The 24,692-nt window shown below is 42.8% G+C and overlaps 3 protein-coding genes across 3 annotated transcripts; all 3 read left to right on the top strand.

Moving 5' to 3' along the window:
* Positions 1 to 7,621: 7,621 nt before the first annotated feature.
* LOC129726500 (uncharacterized) lies at positions 7,622 to 8,260 on the top strand. Its single transcript, XM_055683289.1, has one exon. It carries the CDS (start codon positions 7,622 to 7,624, stop codon positions 8,258 to 8,260), a length of 639 nt encoding a protein of 212 aa, XP_055539264.1.
* Positions 8,261 to 8,555: 295 nt separating this feature from the next.
* LOC129726499 (uncharacterized) lies at positions 8,556 to 11,300 on the top strand. The gene is made up of 2 exons (XM_055683288.1): positions 8,556 to 8,949; positions 9,055 to 11,300. The coding sequence occupies exons 1-2, from the start codon at positions 8,556 to 8,558 to the stop codon at positions 11,298 to 11,300; spliced, it is 2,640 nt and encodes an 879-aa protein (XP_055539263.1).
* A 69-nt stretch (positions 11,301 to 11,369) lies between these two features.
* LOC129726497 (uncharacterized) lies at positions 11,370 to 12,694 on the top strand. Its single transcript, XM_055683284.1, has 2 exons — positions 11,370 to 11,466; positions 11,532 to 12,694. The coding sequence occupies exons 1-2, from the start codon at positions 11,370 to 11,372 to the stop codon at positions 12,692 to 12,694; spliced, it is 1,260 nt and encodes a 419-aa protein (XP_055539259.1).
* The last annotated feature ends 11,998 nt before the right edge of the window (positions 12,695 to 24,692 follow it).

Genomic DNA, 24,692 nt, shown 5'->3' with positions numbered 1-24,692 from the left:
ATGACGTGGCAGTGTCTTAGTAATTTTTGAAAAAATTTGCCGTACTTCACCAGTTTGTTCTGTGGAAAGTTTACAACTGTCCATCCCAGCTTCTATATCGATGATCGATTGTTCAATATTGGGTCGTGAAGGAATTGCGAAATTTAGGCCCATATTTAGAAGATTTTGCTGGGGTTGTGAAAACTCGTACGAAGACCTATTGACCACAAAGTCGTCAATGAGGTGTACTTTGGCTGTTTTTCTACTACTGTTATTTCGTAGAAGCAGTTGATTTAACTCAGCATAATTCCCTACCTAACTCCAATTAAGGGTGCTTAATTTTCATTTTTACCTACTACAAATAAAAAAAAACAGGATTTACGCTTTGCTCTTTACCAGTCCACATAAGCACTGAGGAAGACTGTACGTCACAGTCGAAATATATATTTGCGGACTGAATTTCAATATTTATTTCCAAAAAAATTAGTAGAGTATAACGGAAACCGATAACTATTTCTTTGATTGATCACAATTTTGGTCGTTGTTACTTTTCTGCTAAAGGATATTATATTGCATTTTTTACGTTTACTTCAAGTAGGCTTTTCTTACACCAGATGTAAAATGTGTGGATTTCATTCTGAAATACATTGTGGTCTTCTTGATTTTTTATTTACAAAAACAGCTTCATGTCGTCGGCATATATTGGAACTTTAATATTTTTTAAGGATGAAGGAAATGTCGTTTACGTACAAAATAAAAAGAAGTGGTCCTAAGTGGGAGCCTTGGGGAACACCTGAAGTAACTTGAATGGGATTTGACTTTTTTCCATTAAATTTTATCATTTGTTGCCTGTTTGTTAAATATGATTCAAGCCACTTCAGGGCTCAGGACTCAATTCAATACGATCAATACGATCAAATGCTTTGCTAAAGTCTGTATAGAGAGCTTCAACATGGTTCCCATTATCCATTGCATTCAATGAGTAATCTACAAATTCAAGTAAATTTGTGGATGTAGAGCGGCCTTCGAAGAAGCCGTGTTGTTTGTCAGTTATTCGATTTTTGACTTGAGCAAATATCTTTTCATTGACAATTGCCTAAAAGAGTTTAGGAATGCAAGAGATAATAGCGATTCCACGATAATTACGTATGTCAGATTTACGCCCAGATTTGAAAATAGGCACTAAAAATGAGCATTTCCATATATTTGGGAAGACTCCAGTTGCCAACGACATATTGAACCGCCAGAACAAAGGAGATGTAAGTTCCTTCGGAAGATTTTTCATGAGTGCTGGTGGTATTCCGTCAGGTCCAGGTCCTTTGGAAGGGTCTAAATTTCTCAAACCCTGCAAAACATCCTGTACCTGAAGTTGGTTGACATCAACGTTTCTTGGATATTCTTGATAAAATGCAAAATAATCGCGGTCGATTTTCTTCGGAAAATGTGGTATAGATTTCATGGAAAAATTTTGCAAAGAGATTGCAATTTTTCTCCTAGTTGTCACCAACATGTTCATCGAGTTGCATTATCGATGAAAAATTGTCTGATTTTAGTTTTGTTTTGACGTAATTGAAGAAGTTCTTTGGACATGACTTAATTTCTAGTTCAGTTTTTGCATTGAATTCTTCAAATGCATCACTGATTGCAAAGTTAAGTTGATCACATATTTCCAAGTAGATTGCTAGATTTTCACTGCTATTGTGTTTTTTGGGAATTTTGTGGGCTTCTTGTTTGCGGTTTATTTAATTTTTTATTTGTTTGTTGAACCGGACTGGATGTTTAGTGTTAGCGTGGCGTCGTTTTTTCTTCAATGGAATCTCTTGAGAGATGATATTGTACAGAATTTTGTAAAAGACGCTAACAGATGATTCGACATTTCCTCCATCTCTAAAAATTTGTTGCCAATTGACACAGTTCAATTTGTTTTTAATATTTGCATAGTTCGCGAGTTTGAAATCAAGGACTTCCTCATACTCACAGTCTCACACTTAGGATACGAACACAAGACAAGAAGCAATGAGATTCAACTAAGTAAAATTCTTCAGGTAGAGAATTTGGACTTGATGACAGCAGTAGACCTTGAATGACTAGATACCTCCAATAAAAAAAGGACGATACAAAACTTACAAATAATCTAAAAGTAACTTTACAGGAGCAGGATTCAGCAAACAGCATATACGTAAGTAAGATCTCTTTACTACTTTTAAAGCATGATGGTCCAGCAGTACAGGTTAATCTGGTGAATGGAAAGTTAATTCAATTGTATCTTTTATTATTGGATTAGCTTATTCCAGAACTAGGATTAAAGCTTTGTTTGGAGTTAGCAGAGCAGTTTTGTTTCTAGAACATCCGAACTGAAATACCCTCTGTTGTTGAGTCAGTTTACTAAAAACTGTAATCATACAACTTAAGAAATAGTTTCGAAGTTTGAATAATGACCACGGTTTCACTGATCAAAATTACCATCCCACGGCGAAACAGATAAATCCTACATTCCTGATAGTGGCCTGGAATGCAACTGAATGGAAACTAATCAAACCTAATTCCTCCGCATCGTGTGCCGCCGAAAGCACACGCCATTAATGTTCAACCGTATGCTATCGGCAAGCGAAAATAAAACCGTAGCCGGATGAGCAGAATGGGCATACAAAGTTACGAAACCATTCCGCAGCCGCAGCCTATAAACATCCTCTCCCGCCGGATCCACCAGTGAGTGAGTGCACACTGTTCAGCACAAGTCGCGTGTTTCGCGCGCCAGGCCTCTTACGACTGTCGTTCGGCCAGATCCGTGTCTCCCCGTAAGTACGTGTTGTGTTTGTGTGTGATCGAATTAAAAAGAACTATAAAAGTTAAAAATCGTGATTAATTAGCCGGAATAAAAGTGTTTACATTTCCAGCCGGGGTCGATCTTTGGCGGAATTGGCGTTAGTTTGCCGACCAGGATCCCGAGGCTTGGTTGAAAGTTGTTGCAATGAAAATCGCTTGAGGTAGGAAATAAAAAATAAACAACGTAGGCAAACCAACTAGAGACGATTTCTTCTCCTCTGAATAATTTAATGTAAATTCCAGCTCTAAACAACGGACGTCACATTGCACGCATTCTTTTCTCGCTATTAGATTGAAGCTAGAATCAACTGAGTAAAGAATCTCCTCTTTCTCCAACACTGCGTCAATGCGGTGAAACCTCCGACAGCTTTCATCAGTGACGGCATCCTCCGCGTGGCAATGCCTTATCATCCGATCAATCAACCACCGTGACTGCACTTTTCCTGCAATCGATCAACGCACCGCAACTCATTACCGAAATAAAGAAGATTTATGTCCATCACACGCAGCCACAAATCGCCGGCGAATCCCTTCACCGGTGAGGTGCGCTGCTGGGCCCAAAAGGACCGAAGTCGCCGTCCACACCAAGAGTTCCCATCCGTCGCCATTTTGGGCTTCGCGAACATCCATCACACACAGCAAATCCTCGCCTTTCTCCGAATAATTAACAAATAAAAGCCGCGGCTTGATCAATCTTCTCGATAAGCCTCTTTAGGACGGCGCGCATCCGTGAGTGCACTTTTCCCAGCCTGCAACTCAAAACCCATCAAGATGAGTCGGCTGTCTTATTATCCTTTGGCTGTTTCAAAATGCAACTCTCTGGTTCGGCCGTTGAGCGCCGATAAGATTTGAATGTGCCGCTCTTCGGAAGGCATCGGTTTACTTCGAAAAAAAAAAAAAACAAGCAGAGGCCGACCAAACTGGCATATGATGAGCGGTCTGCTTGAAAGCCCAAAAAAACGACACATTTACGGATCGCATTGAGATCGGCGATTTTATTGCACCAAACCGAAACTGTTTAACTTCTGGAATTTGTGTGCAATCTTCACGTCATGTCCTCGAAATGCGTTTCGGTCGTTACCCGAATGCATTATGATGCCAAATTTATTACCCTCCAGTACTGGCGGACAGACGAAATCTCGAGGTATGATATGATGATGTACTGACTGATAGTGAGAAAAACATCGAGTCCTTCTGCGGGGGAAAAAATAATAAACAAGCCAAGAAAAATACTTAATTAACAGAAACGCATTACGAAACCCTTTTCCTGTGCGGTAGCCTGGCAGTAAGCGCTTGGCGTGCATAATCGATGCTTCACGGAAGATCTGCCGGGCTGCCGGATTTCTGATCATAAAACATACTCGATAATGTTCTCTATTATCAACGTGACACGAAGGATGGAACGACGACGCCATCCTGGGCCATTCGCTTTCGGGCAACCTTGGCGCTGGAGCCTTCTTTTTTTCGCGTAAAAGCTTGTTTTTTTATTACGGTAAAGATTTGTAAAGCCAACTGATGCTGAAATATGTGTAAAATTAAATTAAATTAATGCATTGGGATCCGGTAGTTGTGATTAAATATTTTTTAATCCTAATTCTTTCAACTGCTCAAGCACAATATAGTAAACTAAACAAGCTGTCTTCGAGCACATTTTTTGTCGTAAATAATTTTATTGTTTCCTCCCGCTTCTCACTCGAAGCTTCACAATGTATACCCCTGCGAGCAATCAAAATAACGTTCCATCTGTGGAAAAAATACCGCATCCTGTCGTCACGGCGAAGCTGCTCAAATGCATCCTTCCATGCCTTGCATTCCAGCGCCGAAACTTTATGCATCCCGTCGACGGACACGATGACATATCACAATCGATACGCAGTCGAAACATCGAGCCCGATTTACTTTTACTTTTCTCCTTGAGCGAACGGAAATTGAACGGCCCGACAATCATCATCAAGCCACCCACGGTAAAACGGTCTTTAGTTAAAAATGGTCGCGTACGATAAAACAAAAAAAGAATTTCCTCTGCAGAAACTCAATCAAGCTAGAAATCACACAACTTTACACAGAGGTTTTTGTTTTATGTTTCAAAAAAAAAAAGTTCCCAGCCAATTGAATCTTCTTTCCACACTTCGTGTGACCGCACACATCCGAAGCGGTTCCTTATCTCGTTGATGGTGAATAACTGAGGAAGATAAAAAAAAGCAGCAACGAAATTCCCATGGCCAGCAGATATGAACCACGGGAATCGATTTGAGTTTTTGTAAGAGATTTTTTTTCTTCTCTTAGCTCGTTTTGTTCTTTCATTCGCATTGTGGATCGCCCGAACCGAACCATTTACACGCTCGCATGTTTCAAATTAATAAATAACAAACGAAGCTTTACATTATCATTGCACTTCCAGCCAAGGTGTGCAATTTATTGTTTTTTACACGTGTGGAATAATGGACGTGTGTGTGGGTGGTTATGGTTGGTTGATTGGTCAAGCATCTCCATTGTTTTGTCAGTGCATACAAATCTACGCTACCGGACGACGACGTTCAAGCGGATGCCGCAAACCGAGACGGTTCGTCACTTAATGTTAGCATTGAAATCTCCCTCACATATGAGCGAATTGGTTTGAAAATCCGTTCTGTTTTGTTTAACTGTTAATATCTGCCAATTTTCCCACAGGCGATTCAGAGCCACTTTTTCACCGCTTTCAATATGCAGTCGATGCAGTGCAGTTTGCTCGACATTTAGCTACCTAGAAAACCAAGTGGCTTTAATGTGTATTTTTTTGAAACATAATTATGCCTGATTGCACAACTTGGAGTGCCATTAGCAAACCTTTCAGCATAAAATAAACATACCAACAAGGCACGTGGATACCGTTTTGAATGATTATTGCTACCTCGAAATGACGGCAATAACAAGCCGCCTCGTATGGCAGCGCAGGGAATGCGTAACGTAATATAATTGATTTGTTTCGCCCAGCAACCCGCGAAGTGGCTTTTAGCGATCGTTTAGAGGACAGAAATAGGCCGAAAAATGTCATCAAAATGAGCAATCTCCCCACGGCCTATCAGATACAAGAAATGTCCATCGGTTGTAAAAAATTTGCATTTTATGCCCACCTAATTAACTCATGTTTTCGATGGCTTATATAAAAATTAGTTTGAGTATCAGTAGGCAGCATAAAAAAAAAGTTCTCCAATTTTACGACAGACCCGTTTCACCTTGAGAATCCCAGCAGACGGAATTCGAAGAGTAACATGATCGATGAGGTGACATTGGAAACCAATCGCGCCGAGGCGTATCGCATCAACGGAGAGCTGTTAATTTAATTGCAAACTTCTTCGTGACAACAAACTCGCAGCAGCAGCAGCAACGCAGCGCTGGGAACGGACAGACAGAGCGGGCTAGAGCTGATTCCAGCGCGAAATTGTCAGCCGTGTTGACTGATTACTGTCAGCCGATAACCATAGGCCCTGACAGTGCCGGGGTGTCACTCGGTTCGGCCCGAAATCGTTCAGGGAAAATTTGGGAGGAGCACTCTTTTATCATTATTAAATACTGAATCGCGCTATGCGACCGGCGCTGCAGATTGCGGAGCGTTGTTGTGCTGATAATACATAATGCAGAACGTACATATGCGAAGCGCAAGGCTATAAGGCCGTAATAAATCAAGCTGACGAAAAATTAACAGTTTCATCCAGCTGCAGGAGAAAATGGCGAAATCGACACTGTGTTCTTGCATAAGAGACATAAATAGACTATGTAGTCATATTTAAGTTGAAGTTGAGGAGTAAAAGAATTATGTTTGCTATCCAATAACATAAATAAAAAATGGGTTGTGTGATTGATTCAAGACGAAGAATAACCAAGGAGGGATTTTGAGGTTCGGTCATGACTATGTTTAGATCTTTTGGAATGTTAGAATGTAGTCTTTGCTTTCTAGAAACCTAGTATGTCTCTGCATTCTAACAAAAACTACGAAAGGGAATTTTTGTTAGTGGAGCTGGTTTTTGTTCAGGATTCAGACTGATAAGTGATGTGACTATGATTCAATATCAGCAGCACGCTGCAGCAGTATTGCTAGAAAAATTCAGTGGTGAGCCGTTCGCCAGATATTCAATCAGTTTGAGGGAAATAACTTTTTCTACAATCATCGTAGCGTATTTCAGTCTTTAGAAAAGTTTTTAGCAGGAAAAATTCCTACAATAATCATTGTCACGACGGGTCCCTGGTCGCAACGCAACGCTTCATATTGCAGCGCGGCAATCGCCGCTGACAAAGTGACGTGAAGACCAACTGTCATAACCCGTCGGAACGTCAAGACATAATGGAATAGGAGAAATCAGAACAGAATAATTCTTCATGCAGTGACAACGTGCAATTCATTTCTCTACGCAATTCAATTTATTATTCTAGTTAAAATCTCTAAAATACTATATTAAATACTAAACCTAAAGTACCACAGCTCTTAGAACTAAATTTCCTATATACAATTTTCGGGAGTGATGGTTTCTAAAATATATTTTCTGTACATGTAAGTACGGATCATTTGAGGGTTAGAAATTCTTAACCTATTGCTTAAACAGAATTATATATCTACAGTTACAAGTAAGGCATAGTGGGACAGGAAAGCCAATACCACTTCCAGAATAATCACACCAAATTTGTAAGTAATCCTAAGCGAATCAGTTTGTAAAACCAGCCTAAATAAAACTTTTTCTGTAGCTTAAAGCTAACACAGTACAACACACGTGTTTGCTACCATAGAGTTGGTGATTCCAGCCCAACATTTCTTTAAGAAATTTGTTCGGGTATCGGAAGTATGGCAGAGAATTCCCCCCGAAACTGCCAAACCTGTGACCGAACGGTCCTACCGGCGGACGACAACATACAGTGCGGCCTCTGCAAGTTGTGGGAGCACGCGGAATGCGCTGGCATCGACATGCATACCCGACAGCCGGGTGTTTTATATGTGTGCGGTAAATGCTCGTTGCAGGGGAAGTCCGACCACTTGAAAGTACCCGAGATTGGTGGCCGCACGACTCGATCAAGTTCCAAACCAGGATCTAAGGCAAGTTCTAAGGTAGGATCGAAAAGAAGTTGTGAGAAGGGAAAATCGAATCCTGGTGGCAGTGTAACGTCGAGTGTACGTGCTGCAATATTGACGGAGCAGCTGAAACTCGTCGAGGAAGAGCAGAAGATGCAGGAACTAGCCCTCCAAGAAGAGCAGAATGTTCGGAACCGACTGTTGGACGAAGAAGAACGCCAATTGGAGGAGAAAAAGCGTCTTCGAGAGCGAAGATTAAAGGAGGAGTTAGAATTGAAGCGAAAAGAGCAGCAGATTAGGAAGGAATCTTTAGAAAAGCGGCAAGCGCTCATCCGGCAGATAGCAGAGGCTAGTAGTAGAGGTGGTTCCATCGTCAACTCAAACCAGATGGTGGCAGATTGGTTAATTGGTTAATTGGTTGAAAGGACACGCACTAGAGTCCGTACGAAGTCGCTTACTCCTGCCGGTGAGCGTACCGCACGTCGTTCAGACTCTGCGCACGTTATTTGGAAGACCTGATCTCCTGATTAGGTCGTAATTGGGCAAGATTAATCAAATTCCCTCGCCGCGACACGACCGACTGGAAACGGTCATTCACTTTGGCCTAGCAGTGCAGAATCTTGTTGATCACCTCAAAGCGAGACAACAACTCAATCATCTCGCGAATCCTGGGCTTTTACAGGAACTGGTGGAGAAATTGCCCGGTTCAATGCGTCTTGACTGGGCAGTTTACAAAAACAATCATCCGCCTGCAACGTTGGACACCTTTGGCATCTTCATGTCTGGTTTGGTCACAGCGGCAAGCGAAGTTAGTTTCAGTATTCCAGGAGGGAGCTCTCAGAAATACATCACGTACACTGAAGTCAAAAACAGTAAGCCTAAGGGTAACACGGGCGTCGTTCAGGCACATTCTGCAGAGCAGCCGACAGCTCCAACCACTAACAAAACCTCCACCGGCGCGAAACCGGACAAGCAGTGCCAAGCGTGCGGTCGAACCGGCCATCGAGTTGCTGAGTGTCATCAATTCAAGGGAGCCAGTTTAGACGAACGGTGGAAGCTAGTCCAGCAGAAAGAACTTTGTAGAACGTGCCTCAATAGTCACGGCAAGTGACCGTGCCGATCCTGGAAAGGCTGTGATGTCCAGGAATGTCGCCAGAAACACCATACACTTTTACACTCCGACACGTCCTGCGATCGATCCGTTACAGCTAGTCACGTTACCTCCGGTAATTTTCAGTGGCCACTTTTCCGCATTCTTCCCGTGGTTCTGTATGGCAACCATTCCTCCCAAGTTGTCTACGCCTTCATCGATGAAGGATCGTCCTACACTCTCCTGGATGAATCAGTTGCGAAAGGTCTGGGAGTCGCGGGGAAAACAGATCCGCTCACCTTGAAGTGGACCGGAAACGTGACACGGGTCGAACCGACCTCGCAATGTGTCCAGCTTGATATCTCCGGCAAAAATATAAATTCCCGATACTCTCTTTTCAATGTCCGGACGGTTAATCGACTAGTTCTTCCTACCCAAAGCATGAAGTACCAGGAGCTAGCTAAGCGCTTTCCCCATCTGCGTGGTCTCCCCATCGACGACTATGAGTCGATCGAACCCAAGCTTCTCATCGGCTTGGATAATTTGAAACTGGGAGTTCCGCTCAAGCTGCGAGAAGGAGGGCAAACTCATCCGATTGGGGCAAAGTGCCGTCTAGGTTGGAGTGTCTACGGTTACGTCCCAAATCTGTCGTCGCATTCAGCAATCGTTGGATTTCACGTCGGAGCGGTCTCAGATCGCGACCGCGAACTCAACGAACAGCTCCATGACTATTTCACGCTTGAAGACAACGGAGTCACCATTCCAAATCCTGAAATGGAATCCGAAGATGAGAAACGAGCGATACGGTTACTACAGGAGACTACACGACGCACGCCCGAGGGAGCACATTTCGAAACCGGATTACTGTTTAAAACGGACGATCCAAACTTTCCTGACACTTATCCCATGGCTGTCCGACGTCTGGAGGCACTAGAGCGTAGACTTCAACGAGATCCAGCGCTGAAAGAACGTGTGCACCAGCAAGTATTAGACTACGAACGGAAAGGATACCGTGCAACTCTTGCCGAATTGACTTCCGTTGAGGCAAATCGTGTATGGTACCTTCCCCTAGGTGTCGTTACAAACCCCAAAAAACCAGACAAAATTCGGCTGATCTGGGATGCGGCGGCCAAGGTGGGGGAAGTCTCCTTTAACTCCCGTCTCCTAAAAGGACCCGACCTACTAGTCGCGCTCCCGACGGTCCTCAGCCAGTTTCGCCAATTTCCAGTGGCGCTTACTGGTGACGTCATGGAAATGTTTCATCAGCTGCGAATGCGTTTCCCTGACTGTCAATCGCAACGTTTCCTTTTCCGGTTTTGTTCCTCGGATAACCCCCAAGTTTACGTCATGGACGTCGCTACATTTGGGGCGTGCTGTTCCCCGGCGTCGGCACAGTACGTAAAGAACCTTAACGCCGATGAGTTCGCTAGCGATTATCCAAGAGCAGCGGACGCCATCAAGAAAAAGCATTACGTCGACGACTACTTGGACTGCTTCAAGACGATCGAGGAGGCGATTACAGTCGTGAACGAGGTCAGGCTTGTGCAGTCCAGGGGAGGCTTCACTCTACGGCGATTCCTTTCCAATGAACCCGAAGTGCTGCGAGGAATAGGTGAAGTAGCTGAAGAGGAATCTAAAAGCCTTCATATGGAACGAGAGGGCAAGTCCGAATCGGTACTTGGGATGCAATGGATCCCGAAAGAAGATGTGTTCATCTACTCCTTCGGAACACGCGATGATTTACAGGCCATCCTGCATCCAGATCATATGCCCACCAAGCGTGAAGTGGCCAAGGTGGTCTGGAGCCTTTTCGATCCGCTCGGTCTAATCGCGTATTTCCTGGTTCACGGTAAAATCTTTATCCAGGAGCTCTGGGCGCGTGGAGTCGGCTGGGATCAAGAAATCCCCCAAGAACTAAATGGACGTTGGCGACAATGGGTGTGCTTACTCCAGCAACTGGGTAAACTTCGCATTCCTCGAAGCTACTTCCAACCGACACATGACTATTCTCGTCTGCAAATCCACGTCTTGGCTGATGCTAGCGAAACCGCTTACGCCTGTGCAGTGTACTTCCGCTTGGAGACGTCCCGCGGCATAGAAGTGACACTTGCTGAAGCCAAAACTAAAGTTGCCCCGTTGAAAACACTATCTATTCCTCGTCTCGAACTGAAAGCGGCAGTTTTGGGCGTACGCTTGATGAACACGGTCCTGAAACGTCATACCTTCGTGGTTTGTCAACGCTACTGTTGGAGTGATGCAACCACTGTCCTCGCGTGGGTGCGCTCCACCGATCATCGGCGTTATCATAAATATGTAGCCGTTAGGGTCGGCGATATCTTGTCATCCACGCAACAATCCGAGTAGCGCTGGGTCCCAACCAAGCTCAATGTTGCGGATCTCGCTACAAAGTGGGACAACGGTCCGCAAATTACCATGGACAGTCCCTGGTTTCAAGGCCCGGCCTTTCTCTACGAGCTCGAAGAGGGCTGGCCCAAGCAGCGAACGATTGCCTCAACCGAGCAAGAGCTTCGTCCGTCCCATTTTCATGCCGCACACTTCTCTTCGGACATGGCATTCAACCGATTTAATCGATAGACCAAGATGCAGCGTGTAGCTGCATATGTTCTTCGCGGGTTGAACTTCGACGAGCAGAAGAAATCCTCCTGAAAACGGCACAAAGCGATTTCTACGCGGAGGAAATTGCAGTTTTGGCTAAGACTCAAGGTCCACCCGAGCAGCGTCATGCAATCGTGGACAAATCCAGCTCTATCTACAAGCGGTGGCCATACCTGGACGAGAGCGGAGTTCTGCGAAGTCGGGGACGAATTGGCGCGGCACCATACGTACCGGCCGAAGCTAAGTTCCCAATCATCCTCCCCAAACAACACCTAATCACCTTCCTTATCGTAGACTGGTACCACCGCCGTTTCCGTCATGCCAACCGAGAAACCATTTTCAACGAAATCCGCCAACGGTTCGAGATTTCAAACCTGAGACGACTACTGGAGAAAGTTCAGAAAGCGTGCGCTTTCTGTCGCGTAGCGAAGGCGATGCCAACACCACCACCAATGGCTCCGCACCCTGAGATGCGCTTGACGGCTTTCGTTCAGCCCTTCACGTTTACCGGACTAGACTATTTCGGGCCGATACTGGCGAAGGTGGGTAGGGGCAACGTGAAGCGCTGGGTGGCACTATTCACGTGCCTCACGACTAGAGCAATCCACATGGAGGTGGTACACTCGTTAAGCACGGAGTCCTGTATCATGGCAGTACAACGTTTTGTGGCACGCAGAGGCAACCCAAGGGAATTTTGGACCGATAATGCTACCTGCTTCCAAGGCACCAGCAACGAGATGAGGGCGCTAAAAGAAGCTAGAGACAAGGCTTTATCCACAAAGTTCACGACCTCCCAAACTACCTGGAAGTTTATACCCTCAGCGGCACCACACATGGGCGGTGCGTGGGAGAGATTAGTTCGGTCGGTCAAGGTAGCGATTGGAGCGGTTATGGATGGCCCACGAAAACCCGATGACGAGACACTGGAGACGATTCTCCTGGAAGCGGAGGCCATGATCAACTCCAGGCCTCTCACCTTCATTCCGCTGGAATCTGCGGATCAGGAGGCATTGACCCCAAACCATTTTTTGTTGGGCAACTCTTCTGGCACGAAGTTCCTACCCACCGTAAAGCTGGACAGTCGTTCAACACTCCGAAGTTGGCCAGGTACATCACCGATGAGTTCTGGCGCAGGTGGCTAAAGGAGTACCTCCCCGTAATCACACGAAGATGCAAATGGTTCAAGGACGTGAAAGATCTGGAGGTAGGTGACCTAGTTTTGGTGGCTGACAGAGCGGCACGGAACCAGTGGGCTAGGGGGAGGATCGAGAGGGTGATTCCAGGACGAGACGGCAGAGTACGACAAGCGTTGGTTCGGACATCGTCAGGAACTCTACGTAGACCAGCGGTGAAGTTAGCTGTTTTGGACGTCGAGGTGAACAGTAAACCTGGCATCGGTGACCCCGGATCTTGAGACCCTCACCAAGGTTTACGGGCGGGGGTATGTCACGACGGGTCCCTGGTCGCAACGCAACGCTTCATATTGCAGCGCGGCATTCGCCGCTGACAAAGTGACGTGAAGACCTATTGTCATAACCCGTCGGAACGTCAAGACATAATGGAATAGGAGAAATCAGAACAGAATAATTCTTCATGCAGTGACAACGTGCAATTCATTTCTCTACGCAATTCAATTTATTATTCTAGTTAAAATCTATAAAAACTATATTAAATACTAAACCTAAAGTACCACAGCTCTTAGAACTAAATTTCCTATATACAATTTTCGGGAGTGATAGTTTCTAAAATATATTTTCTGTACATGTAAGTACGGATCATTTGAGGGTTAGAAATTCTTAACCTATTGCTTAAATAGAATTATATATCTACAGTTACAAGTAAGGCATAGTGGGACAGGAAAGCCAATACCACTTCCAGAATATTCACACCAAATTTGTAAGTAATCCTAAGCGAATCAGTTTGTAAAACCAGCCTAAATAAAACTTTTTCTGTAGCTTAAAGCTAACACAATACAACACACATGTTTGCTACCATAGAGTTGGTGATTCCAGCCCAACAATCATGTTTCGATATACTTTTAGGAGCCAATTGGACATTTCTAGAGAATGAGTTTTACTTACTTACTTACTTACTTACTTACTTACTTACTTACTTACTTACTTACTTACTTACTTACTTACTTACTTACTTACTTACTTACTTACTTACTTACTTACTTACTTACTTACTTACTTACTTACTTACTTACTTACTTACTTACTTACTTACTTACTTACTTACTTACTTACTTACTTACTTACTTACTTACTTACTTACTTACTTACTTACTTACTTACTTACTTACTTACTTACTTACTTACTTACTTACTTACTTACTTACTTACTTACTTACTTACTTACTTACTTACTTACTTACTTACTTACTTACTTACTTACTTACTTACTTACTTACTTACTTACTTACTTACTTACTTACTTACTTACTTACTTACTTACTTACTTACTTACTTACTTACTTACTTACTTACTTACTTACTTACTTACTTACTTACTTACTTACTTACTTACTTATTTACTTACTTACTTACTTACTTACTTACTTACTTACTTACTTACTTACTTACTTACTTACTTACTTACTTACTTACTTACTTACTTACTTACTTACTTACTTACTTACTTACTTACTTACTTACTTACTTACTTACTTACTTACTTATTTTAATGGCCGTACATCCTAAGACATGGCCTGCCCAACATAATTCCGCCAACTTGATCGGTCCATAGCTGCCCACCTCCATTCCCGCGGGCACTCCGTACTTGCCAGATCATGCTCCACCTGGTCTAACCGTCTTGCAGAGTAATTGCCCGTTGTTCTCGCCACGTGCCCTGCCCAACGTATCCGTCCATATTTGGCCACTTTCTGGATGCTGGGTTCACCGTAGAGTTGTGCAAGCTCACGGTTACTCCGTTCTCCAGTACACCGCCAAAGATGGTTTTTAGAACCCGTCGTTCAAAAACTCCGAGCGCTCGCAGGTCCTCTTCAAGCATTGTCCACATCTCATGCCCGTAGAGAACAACCGGTCTAATAAGCGTTTTGTACAAGGTGCACTTTACACGGGAACTTAGACGTTTCGACCGTAATTTTTTGTGGAGCCCATCCGTAGGCACGACTCCCGCTGATGATTCACCTCCTAATCCCACGGCTGGTATCGTTGTTCTCAGTTACCATTGAGCCAAGGTACACGAACTCGTCAACTACCTCAAACTCATCACCATCCTTCCCTGTCGCGGTCAGCACCACCCACTAGTATGTACTTCATTTTAGACGAATTTATCTTCAGTCCAATCTTCTCTGCTTCACATTTTAGTCTAGTGTACTGATACGCCACCGCCTCAAATGGACTGCCGATAGTGTCCACGTCATTCGCAAAGCAGAATAATTGACCGGATTTAACGAAAATCGTGCCCCACGTGTCTATCTCCGCTCGTCTCACAACACCTTCTAGCATAATATTGAACAGCAGGCAGGAAAGACCATTACCTTGTCAAAGTCCCCTGCGGGATCCGAATGGGTCGGATAGACCACCCGAAGTCCTCACACAACACAGCACATTCTCCATCGTAGCCTTTCTCCATGGCTCTTCACGATTAATCGTGCCGTAAGCGGCTTTGAAGTCGTTGAAGAGATGATGCCTCGGGACGCTGTATTCACGGCGTTTTTGGAGGATCGGCCGCAGAGTAAAGATCTGGTCCGTTGTGGACTGACCCCTCATGAAGCCGGCCTGGTAACTTCCCACGACTCTGTTGGTTAGTGGTGACAGCCGCTGGAAAATTATTTGGGATATCAATTTGTAGGCAGCATTCAGGATAGTTATCGCCCGGTAGTTTTCTTCACAATCTAGTTTGTCGCCTTTCCTATAGATGGGGCAAATAACCCCATCCTTCTTTTGTTCTTAAGCCTTTGGATAGCATCATTAACTTCGCATATCGATGGGGGTGGCACATCTCCGTTGCTTGCTGTACCGCCAGAGTCTCCTGTGACGCTGTTCTGGTTTCCTGCCTGTACGCCATTCAGATGTTCATCGAAGTGCTGTCTCCACCTTTCGATCACCTCACGATCATCCGTCAAGATATTCCCCTCCTTATCCCTGCACATTTCGGCTCGCGAAACAAAGCCTTTGCGGGATACGTTGAACCTCTGATCAGGGGCGACTCGTCCATAGGTGCAACCTGTGCATTGCACATGGGGACATCAAGCTAAAACCAAATCACAAATTCATATTTTTATTGAACGTTCACTGGTATTCTTGCACTTTATACACAACCCTATTTTGTTTTGAATGTATTAAGTGTAACAATACCAAAAATTGTAGCATCTGTGAGACGAGATGACGGTTTCCGTACATCTCCACAGCGACAGGTTCAATTTCATCCAGCGTACCGATGCACTCAAACATCTATAGATTGTGGCATCTGTGAGACGAGACGAAGGTTCTCGTACATCACCGAAGCGACAAGTTCAATTTCATCCAGCGTACGTACCGACTCGCTCATACATACACAATTATGAGCAGCAGGTCACGTATGCTTTCACATGGGCGTTGCGTTGGAAGGTTTTTTGACATTTCAAGCAACAATGTTTTCGTTGCATGACCATTTACCACATTGCACGGGAGTTTCTCGTATAGATAGAAATACACTGCACGGTTTTTAGTGTGTGAGTGACTTTTTTTCAACGAAAATTATTATCAATGTGCGACAAACCAGTTGCACCGTCTTTCTTGTGAATGAGGCTAATGACATACTGAGGCGTCAAAGGAAGCGAAACGTTGAGCGTTTGAGAAGCAGAATAAACAGAAGCGTTGGGTGAAGCTTCCTATGACATACTGGAGCGAGCGTCGCAAATGAGTTGTATTGTCATATTCCTAGATTTCAGTAGCGGTTTTGTTTGAAGGAAATATGAATTCGTCCAATGGAGATTTTTTTGCTTCTTCAAGCAAGGTAAATTACGTTTTTAGTAAACATAGAGATTTTTTTATGAAATAAAATAATATTACTGAAGTGAGTTGCGCTACAGACGTAGTAAAAAATATAAAATATTATTCTGAATTTTAAACCCGTTGACCCCGAGCAACATTCAACTAGTTTACAATATCTATTAGGATTTAAAAAACCCATGTGAGCACAGCTAGTTACTCAGCGGTTTGCATTTTCGCGACCAAAGAAGTTCAGCATGCTAGATTCCTGACCATTCGCATCAATACTCAACATCAATCAAAAATACCAAATTAAGCTCAGAATGGCCAAAATCGCCTTCTAAAGGCCAGAAAAGGCCAAAAAAGAAAATGATCCCAAATTAAGCTCAGAATGGCCAAAATCGCCTTCTAAAGGCCAAAAAAGAAAATGATCCCAAATTAAGCTCAATATGGCCAAAATCGCCTTCTAAAGGCCAGAAAAGGCGAAAAAAGAAAATGATCCCAAATTAAGCTCAGAATGGCCAAAATCGCCTTCTAAAGGCCAAAAAAGAAAGTGATCCCAAATTAAGCTCAGAATGGCCGAAATCGCCTTCTAAAGGCCAGAGAATACCAAAAAAGAAAATGATCCAAAATTAAGCTCAGAATGGCCAAAATCGCCTTCTAAAGACCAGAAAAGGCCAATAAAGAAAATGATCCCAAATTAAGCTCAGAATGGCCGAAATCGCCTTCTAAAGCCCAGAAAAGGCCAAAAAAGAAAATGACCCAAATCAAGCTCAGAAAGGCCAAAATCGCCTTCTAAAGCCCAGAAAAGGCCAAAATAGAAAATGATCCCAAATTAAGCTCAGAATGGCCGAAATCGCCTTCTAAAGTCCAGAAAAGGCCAAAAAAGAAAACGATCCCAAATTAAGCTCAGAATGGCCGAAATGGCCTTCTAAAGCCCAGAAAAGGCCAAAATAGAAAATGATCCCAAATTAAGCTCAGAAAGGCCAAAATCGCCTTCTAAGGCCCAGAAAAAGCCAAAAAAGAAAATGATCCCAAATTAAGCTCAGAATGGCCGAAATCGCCTTCTAAAGCCCAGAAAAGGCCAAAAAAGAAAACGATCCCAAATTAAGCTCAGAATGGCCGAAATCGCCTTCTAAAGCCCAGAAAAGGCCAAAATAGAAAATGATCCCAAATTAAGCTCAGAATGGTCAAAATCGCCTTCTAAAGGCCAGAAAAGGCCAAAAAAGAAAATGATCCCAAATTAAGCTCAGATTGGCCGAAATCGCCTTCTAAAGGCCAAAAAAGAAAATGATCCCAAATTAAGCTCAGAATGGCCAAAATCGCCCTCTAAAGGCCAGAAAAGGCCAAAATAGAAAATGGTCCCAAATTAAGCTCAGAATGGCCAAAATTGACTTCTAAAGGCCAGAAAAGGCCAAAAAAGAAAATGATCCCAAATTAAGCTCAGAATGGCCAAAATCGCCTTCTAAAGGCCAGAAAAGGCCAAAATAGAAAACGATCCCAAATTAAGCTCAGAATGGCCAAAATCGCCTTCTAAAGGCCAGAAAAGGCCAAAGAAGAAAATGATCCCAAATTAAGCTCAGAATGGCCAAAATCGCCTTCTAAAGGCCAGAAAAGGCCAAAAAAGAAAATGATCCCAAATTAAGCTCAGAATGGCCGAAATCGCCTTCTAAAGGCCAGAAAAGGCCAAAATAGAAAATGATCCCAAATTAAGCTCAGAATGGTCAAAATCGCCTTCTAAAGGCCAGAAAAGGCCAAAAAAGAAAATGATCCCAAATTAAGCTCAGAATGGCCGAACTCGCCTTCTAAAGGCCAGAAAAGGCCAAAATAGAAAATGGTCCCAAATTAAGCTCAGAATGGCCAAAATCGCCTTCTAAAGGCCAGAAAAGGCCAAAAAAGAAAATGATCCCAAATTAAGCTCAGAATGGCCGAAATCGCCTTCTAAAGGCCAGAAAAGGCCAAAATAGAAAATGATCCCAAATTAAGCTCAGAATGGTCAAAATCGCCTTCTAAAGGCCAGAAAAGGCCAAAAAAGAAAATGATCCCAAATTAAGCTCAGAATGGCCGAACTCGCCTTCTAAAGGCCAGAAAAGGCCAAAATAGAAAATGGTCCCAAATTAAGCTCAGAATGGCCAAAATCGCCTTCTAAAGGCCAGAAAAAGCCAAAAAAGAAAATGATCCCAAATTAAGCTCAGAATGGCCGAAATCGCCTTCTAAAGCCCAGAAAAGGCCAAAAAAGAAAACGATCCCAAATTAAGCTCAGAATGGCCGAAATCGCCTTCTAAAGCCCAGAAAAGGCCAAAATAGAAAATGATCCCAAATTAAGCTCAGAATGGTCAAAATCGCCTTCTAAAGGCCAGAAAAGGCCAAAAAAGAAAATGATCCCAAATTAAGCTCAGATTGGCCGAAATCGCCTTCTAAAGGCCAAAAAAGAAAATGATCCCAAATTAAGCTCAGAATGGCCAAAATCGCCCTCTAAAGGCCAGAAAAGGCCAAAATAGAAAATGGTCCCAAATTAAGCTCAGAATGGCCAAAATTGACTTCTAAAGGCCAGAAAAGGCCAAAAAAGAAAATGATCCCAAATTAAGCTCAGAATGGCCAAAATCGCCTTCTAAAGGCCAGAAAAGGCCAAAATAGAAAACGATCCCAAATTAAGCTCAGAATGGCCAAAATCGCCTTCTAAAGGCCAGAAAAGGCCAAAGAAGAAAATGATCCCAAATTAAGCTCAGAATGGCCAAAATCGCCTTCTAAAGGCCAGAAAAGGCCAAAAAAGAAAATGATCCCAAATTAAGCTCAGAATGGCCGAAATCGCCTTCTAAAGGCCAGAAAAGGCCAAAATAGAAAATGATCCCAAATTAAGCTCAGAATGGTCAAAATCGCCTTCTAAAGGCCAGAAAAGGCCAAAAAAGAAAATGATCCCAAATTAAGCTCAGAATGGCCGAACTCGCCTTCTAAAGGCCAGAAAAGGCCAAAATAGAAAATGGTCCCAAATTAAGCTCAGAATGGCCAAAATCGCCTTCTAAAGGCCAGAAAAGGCCAAAAAAGAAAATGATCCCAAATTAAGCTCAGAATGGCCGAAATCGCCTTCTAAAGGCCAGAAAAGGCCAAAAAAGAAAATGATCCCAAATTAAGCTCAGAATGGCCGAAATCGCCTTCTAAAGGCAAGAAAAGGCCAAAATAGAAAATGATCCCAAATTAAGCTCAGAATGGTCAAAATCGCCTTCTAAAGGCCAGAAAAGGCCAAAAAAGAAAATGATCCCAAATTAAGCTCAGAATGGCCGAACTCGCCTTCTAAAGGCCAGAAAAGGCCAAAATAGAAAATGGTCCCAAATTAAGCTCAGAATGGCCAAAATCGCCTTCTAAAGGCCAGAAAAGGCCAAAAAAGAAAATGATCCCAAATTAAGCTCAGAATGGCCGAAATCGCCTTCTAAAGGCCAGAAAAGGCCAAAATAGAAAATGATCCCAAATTAAGCTCAGAATGGTCAAAATCGCCTTCTAAAGGCCAGAAAAGGCCAAAAAAGAAAATGATCCCAAATTAAGCTCAGAATGGCCAAAATCGCCTTCTAAAGGCCAGAAAAGGCCAAAAAAGAAAATGATCCCAAATTAAGCTCAGAATGGCCGAAATCGCCTTCTAAAGGCCAGAAAAGGCCAAAATAGAAAATGGTCCCAAATTAAGCTCAGAATGGTCAAAATCGCCTTCTAAAGGCCAGAAAAGGCCAAAAAAGAAAATGATCCCAAATTAAGCTCAGAATGGCCGAAATCGCCTTCTAAAGGCCAGAAAAGGCCAAAATTGAAAATGATCCCAAATTAAGCACAGAATGGTCAAAATCGCCTTCTAAAGGCCAGAAAAGGCCGAAAAAGAAAATGATCCCAAATTAAGCTCAGATTGGCCAAAATCGCCTTCTAAAGGCCAAAAAAGGAAATGATCCCAAATTAAGCTCAGAATGGCTAAAATCGCCTTCTAAAGGCCAGAAAAGGCCAAAAAAGAAAATGATCCCAAATTAAGCTCAGAATGGCCAAAATCGCCTTCTAAAGGCCAGAAAAGGCCAAAAAAGAAAATGATCCCAAATTAAGCTCAGAATGGCCGAAATCGCCTTCTAAAGGCCAGAAAAGGCCAAAATAGAAAATGATCCCAAATTAAGCTCAGAATGGTCAAAATCGCCTTCTAAAGCCCAGAAAAGGCCAAAAAAGAAAACGATCCCAAATTAAGCTCAGAATGGCCGAAATCGCCTTCTAAAGGCCAGAAAAGGCCAAAATAGAAAATGATCCCAAATTAAGCTCAGAATGGTCAAAATCGCCTTCTAAAGGCCAGAAAAGGCCGAAAAAGAAAATGATCCCAAATTAAGCTCAGATTGGCCAAAATCGCCTTCTAAAGGCCAAAAAAGGAAATGATCCCAAATTAAGCTCAGAATGGCTAAAATCGCCTTCTAAAGGCCAGAAAAGGCCAAAAAAGAAAATGATCCCAAATTAAGCTCAGAATGGCCAAAATCGCCTTCTAAAGGCCAAAAAAGAAAATGATCCCAAATTAAGCTCAATATGGCCAAAATCGCCTTCTAAAGGCCAGAAAAGGCGAAAAAAGAAAATGATCCCAAATTAAGCTCAGAATGGCCAAAATCGCCTTCTAAAGGCCAAAAAAGAAAGTGATCCCAAATTAAGCTCAGAATGGCCGAAATCGCCTTCTAAAGGCCAGAGAATGCCAAAAAAGAAAATGATCCAAAATTAAGCTCAGAATGGCCAAAATCGCCTTCTAAAGACCAGAAAAGGCCAATAAAGAAAATGATCCCAAATTAAGCTCAGAATGGCCGAAATCGCCTTCTAAAGCCCAGAAAAGGCCAAAAAAGAAAATGATCCCAAATCAAGCTCAGAAAGGCCAAAATCGCCTTCTAAAGCCCAGAAAAGGCCAAAAAAGAAAATGATCCCAAATTAAGCTCAGAATGGCCGAAATCGCCTTCTAAAGCCCAGAATAGGCCAAAAAAGGAAACGATCCCAAATTAAGCTCAGAATGGCCGAAATCGCCTTCTAAAGCCCAGAAAAGGCCAAAATAGAAAATGATCCCAAATTAAGCTCAGAAAGGCCAAAATCGCCTTCTAAAGCCCAGAAAAGGCCAAAAAAGAAAATGATCCCAAATTAAGCTCAGAATGGCCGAAATCGCCTTCTAAAGCCCAGAAAAGGCCAAAAAAGAAAACGATCCCAAATTAAGCTCAGAATGGCCGAAATCGCCTTCTAAAGCCCAGAAAAGGCCAAAATAGAAAACGATCCCAAATTAAGCTCAGAATGGTCAAAATCGCCTTCTAAAGGCCAGAAAAGGCCAATAAAGAAAATGATCCCAAATTAAGCTCAGATTGGCCGAAATCGCCTTCTAAAGGCCAGAAAAGGCCAAAATAGAAAATGGTCCCAAATTAAGCTCAGAATGGCCAAAATCGCCTTCTAAAGGCCAGAAAAGGCCAAAAAAGAAAATGATCCCAAATTAAGCTCAGAATGGCCGAAATCGCCTTCTAAAGGCCAGAAAAGGCCAAAATAGAAAATGATCCCAAATTAAGCTCAGAATGGTCAAAATCGCCTTCTAAAGGCCAGAAAAGGCCAAAAAAGAAAATGATCCCAAATTAAGCTCAGAATGGCCGAAATCGCCTTCTAAAGCCCAGAAAAGGCCAAAAAAGAAAATGATCCCAAATTAAGCTCAGAATGGTCAAAATCGCCTTCTAAAGGCCAGAAAAGGCCAAAGAAGAAAATGATCCCAAATTAAGCTCAGATTGGCCGAAATCGCCTTCTAAAGGCCAAAAAAGAAAATGATCCCAAATTAAGCTCAATATGGCCAAAATCGCCTTCTAAAGACCAGAAAAGGCCAATAAAGAAAATGATCCCAAATCAAGCTCAGAAAGGCCAAAATCGCCTTCTAAAGCCCAGAAAAGGCCAAAAAAGAAAATGATCCCAAATTAAGCTCAGAATGGCCGAAATCGCCTTCTAAAGCCCAGAAAAGGCCAAAAAAGAAAATGATCCCAAATTAAGCTCAGAATGGCCGCCTTCTAAAGCCCAGAAAAGGCCAATAAAGAAAACGATCCCAAATTAAGCTCAGAATGGCCGAAATCGCCTTCTAAAGCCCAGAAAAGGCCAAAATAGAAAATGATCCCAAATTAAGCTCAGAAAGGCCAAAATCGCCTTCTAAAGCCCAGAAAAGGCCAAAAAAGAAAATGATCCCAAATTAAGCTCAGAATGGCCGAAATCGCCTTCTAAAGCCCAGAAAAGGCCAAAAAAGAAAATGATCCCAAATTAAGCTCAGAATGGCCGAAATCGCCTTCTAAAGCCCAGAAAAGGCCAAAATAGAAAATGATCCCAAATTAAGCTCAGAATGGTCAAAATCGCCTTCTAAAGGCCAGAAAAGGCCAAAAAAGAAAATGATCCCAAATTAAGCTCAGATTGGCCGAAATCGCCTTCTAAAGGCCAAAAAAGAAAATGATCCCAAATTAAGCTCAGAATGGCCAAAATCGCCCTCTAAAGGCCAGAAAAGGCTAAAATAGAAAATGGTCCCAAATTAAGCTCAGAATGGCCAAAATTGACTTCTAAAGGCCAGAAAAGGCCAAAAAAGAAAATGATCCCAAATTAAGCTCAGAATGGCCAAAATCGCCTTCTAAAGGCCAGAAAAGGCCAAAATAGAAAACGATCCCAAATTAAGCTCAGAATGGCCAAAATCGCCTTCTAAAGGCCAGAAAAGGCCAAAAAAGAAAATGATCCCAAATTAAGCTCAGAATGGCCGAACTCGCCTTCTAAAGGCCAGAAAAGGCCAAAATAGAAAATGGTCCCAAATTAAGCTCAGAATGGCCAAAATCGCCTTCTAAAGGCCAGAAAAGGCCAAAAAAGAAAATGATCCCAAATTAAGCTCAGAATGGCCGAAATCGCCTTCTAAAGGCCAGAAAAGGCCAAAATAGAAAATGATCCCAAATTAAGCTCAGAATGGTCCAAATCGCCTTCTAAAGGCCAGAAAAGGCCAAAAAAGAAAATGATCCCAAATTAAACTCAGAATGGCCGAGCTCGCCTTCTAAAGGCCAGAAAAGGCCAAAATAGAAAATGGTCCCAAATTAAGCTCAGAATGGCCAAAATCGCCTTCTAAAGGCCAGAAAAGGCCAAAAAAGAAAATGATCCCAAATTAAGCTCAGAATGGCCGAAATCGCCTTCTAAAGGCCAGAAAAGGCCAAAATAGAAAATGATCCCAAATTAAGCTCAGAATGGTCAAAATCGCCTTCTAAAGGCCAGAAAAGGCCAAAAAAGAAAATGATCCCAAATTAAGCTCAGAATGGCCAAAAGGCCAGAAAAGGCCAAAAAAGAAAATGATCCCAAATTAAGCTCAGATTGGCCGAAATCGCCTTCTAAAGGCCAAAAAAAATGATCCCAAATTAAGCTCAGAATGGCCGAACTCGCCTTCTAAAGGCCAGAAAAGGCCAAAAAAGAAAATGGTCCCAAATTAAGCTCAGAATGGCCAAAATCGCCTTCTAAAGGCCAGAAAAGGCCAAAAAAGAAAATGATCCCAAATTAAGCTCAGAATGGCCGAAATCGCCTTCTAAAGGCCAGAAAAGGCCAAAATAGAAAATGGTCCCAAATTTAACTCAGAATGGCCAAAATCGCCTTCTAAAGGCCAGAAAAGGCCAAAATAGAAAATGATCCCAAATTAAGCTCAGAATGGCCGAAATCGCCTTCTAAAGGCCAGAAAAGGCCAAAATAGAAAATGGTCCCAAATTAAACTCAGAATGGCCAAAATCGCCTTCTAAAGGCCAGAAAAGGCCAAAATAGAAAATGATCCCAAATTAAGCTCAGAATGGCCAAAATCGCCTTCTAAAGGCCAGAAAAGGCCAAAATAGAAAATGGTCCCAAATTAAACTCAGAATGGCCAAAATCGCCTTCTAAAAGCCAGAAAAGGCCAAAATAGAAAATGATCCCAAATTAAGCTCAGAATGGCCGAAATCGCCTTCTAAAGGCCAGAAGAGGCCAAAAAAGAAAATGATCCCAAATTAAGCTCAGAATGGCCAAAATCGCCTTCTAAAGGCCAGAAAAGGCCAAAAAAGAAAATGATCCCAAATTAAGCTCAGAATGGCCGAAATCGCCTTCTAAAGCCCAGAAAAGGCCAAAATAGAAAATGATCCCAAATTAAGCTCAGAATAGCCGAGCTCGCCTTCTAAAGGCCAGAAAAGGCCAAAATAGAAAATGGTCC

This window comes from Wyeomyia smithii, chromosome 3, assembly GCF_029784165.1.
Source record: "Wyeomyia smithii strain HCP4-BCI-WySm-NY-G18 chromosome 3, ASM2978416v1, whole genome shotgun sequence".
Classification (NCBI taxonomy): Eukaryota; Metazoa; Arthropoda; class Insecta; order Diptera; family Culicidae; genus Wyeomyia; species Wyeomyia smithii.
The sequence above is the reverse complement of the archived record's forward strand: the minus strand, read 5'-3'. Positions and strand labels throughout refer to the sequence as shown.

What these genes read in the sequence shown, in the direction of transcription:
- LOC129726500 (XM_055683289.1), top strand. Translation starts at nt 7,622, where the DNA reads ATGGCAGAGAATTCCCCCCGAAACTGCCAAACCTGTGACCGAACGGTC.
- LOC129726499 (XM_055683288.1), top strand. Translation starts at nt 8,556, where the DNA reads ATGCGTCTTGACTGGGCAGTTTACAAAAACAATCATCCGCCTGCAACG. An exon ending in AACGTGCCTCAATAGTCACG is followed by an intron (nt 8,950 to 9,054) that starts GCAAGTGACCGT and finishes GATCCGTTACAG; the next exon opens with CTAGTCACGTTACCTCCGGT.
- LOC129726497 (XM_055683284.1), top strand. Translation starts at nt 11,370, where the DNA reads ATGGACAGTCCCTGGTTTCAAGGCCCGGCCTTTCTCTACGAGCTCGAA. An exon ending in CTCAACCGAGCAAGAGCTTC is followed by an intron (nt 11,467 to 11,531) that starts GTCCGTCCCATT and finishes TTTAATCGATAG; the next exon opens with ACCAAGATGCAGCGTGTAGC.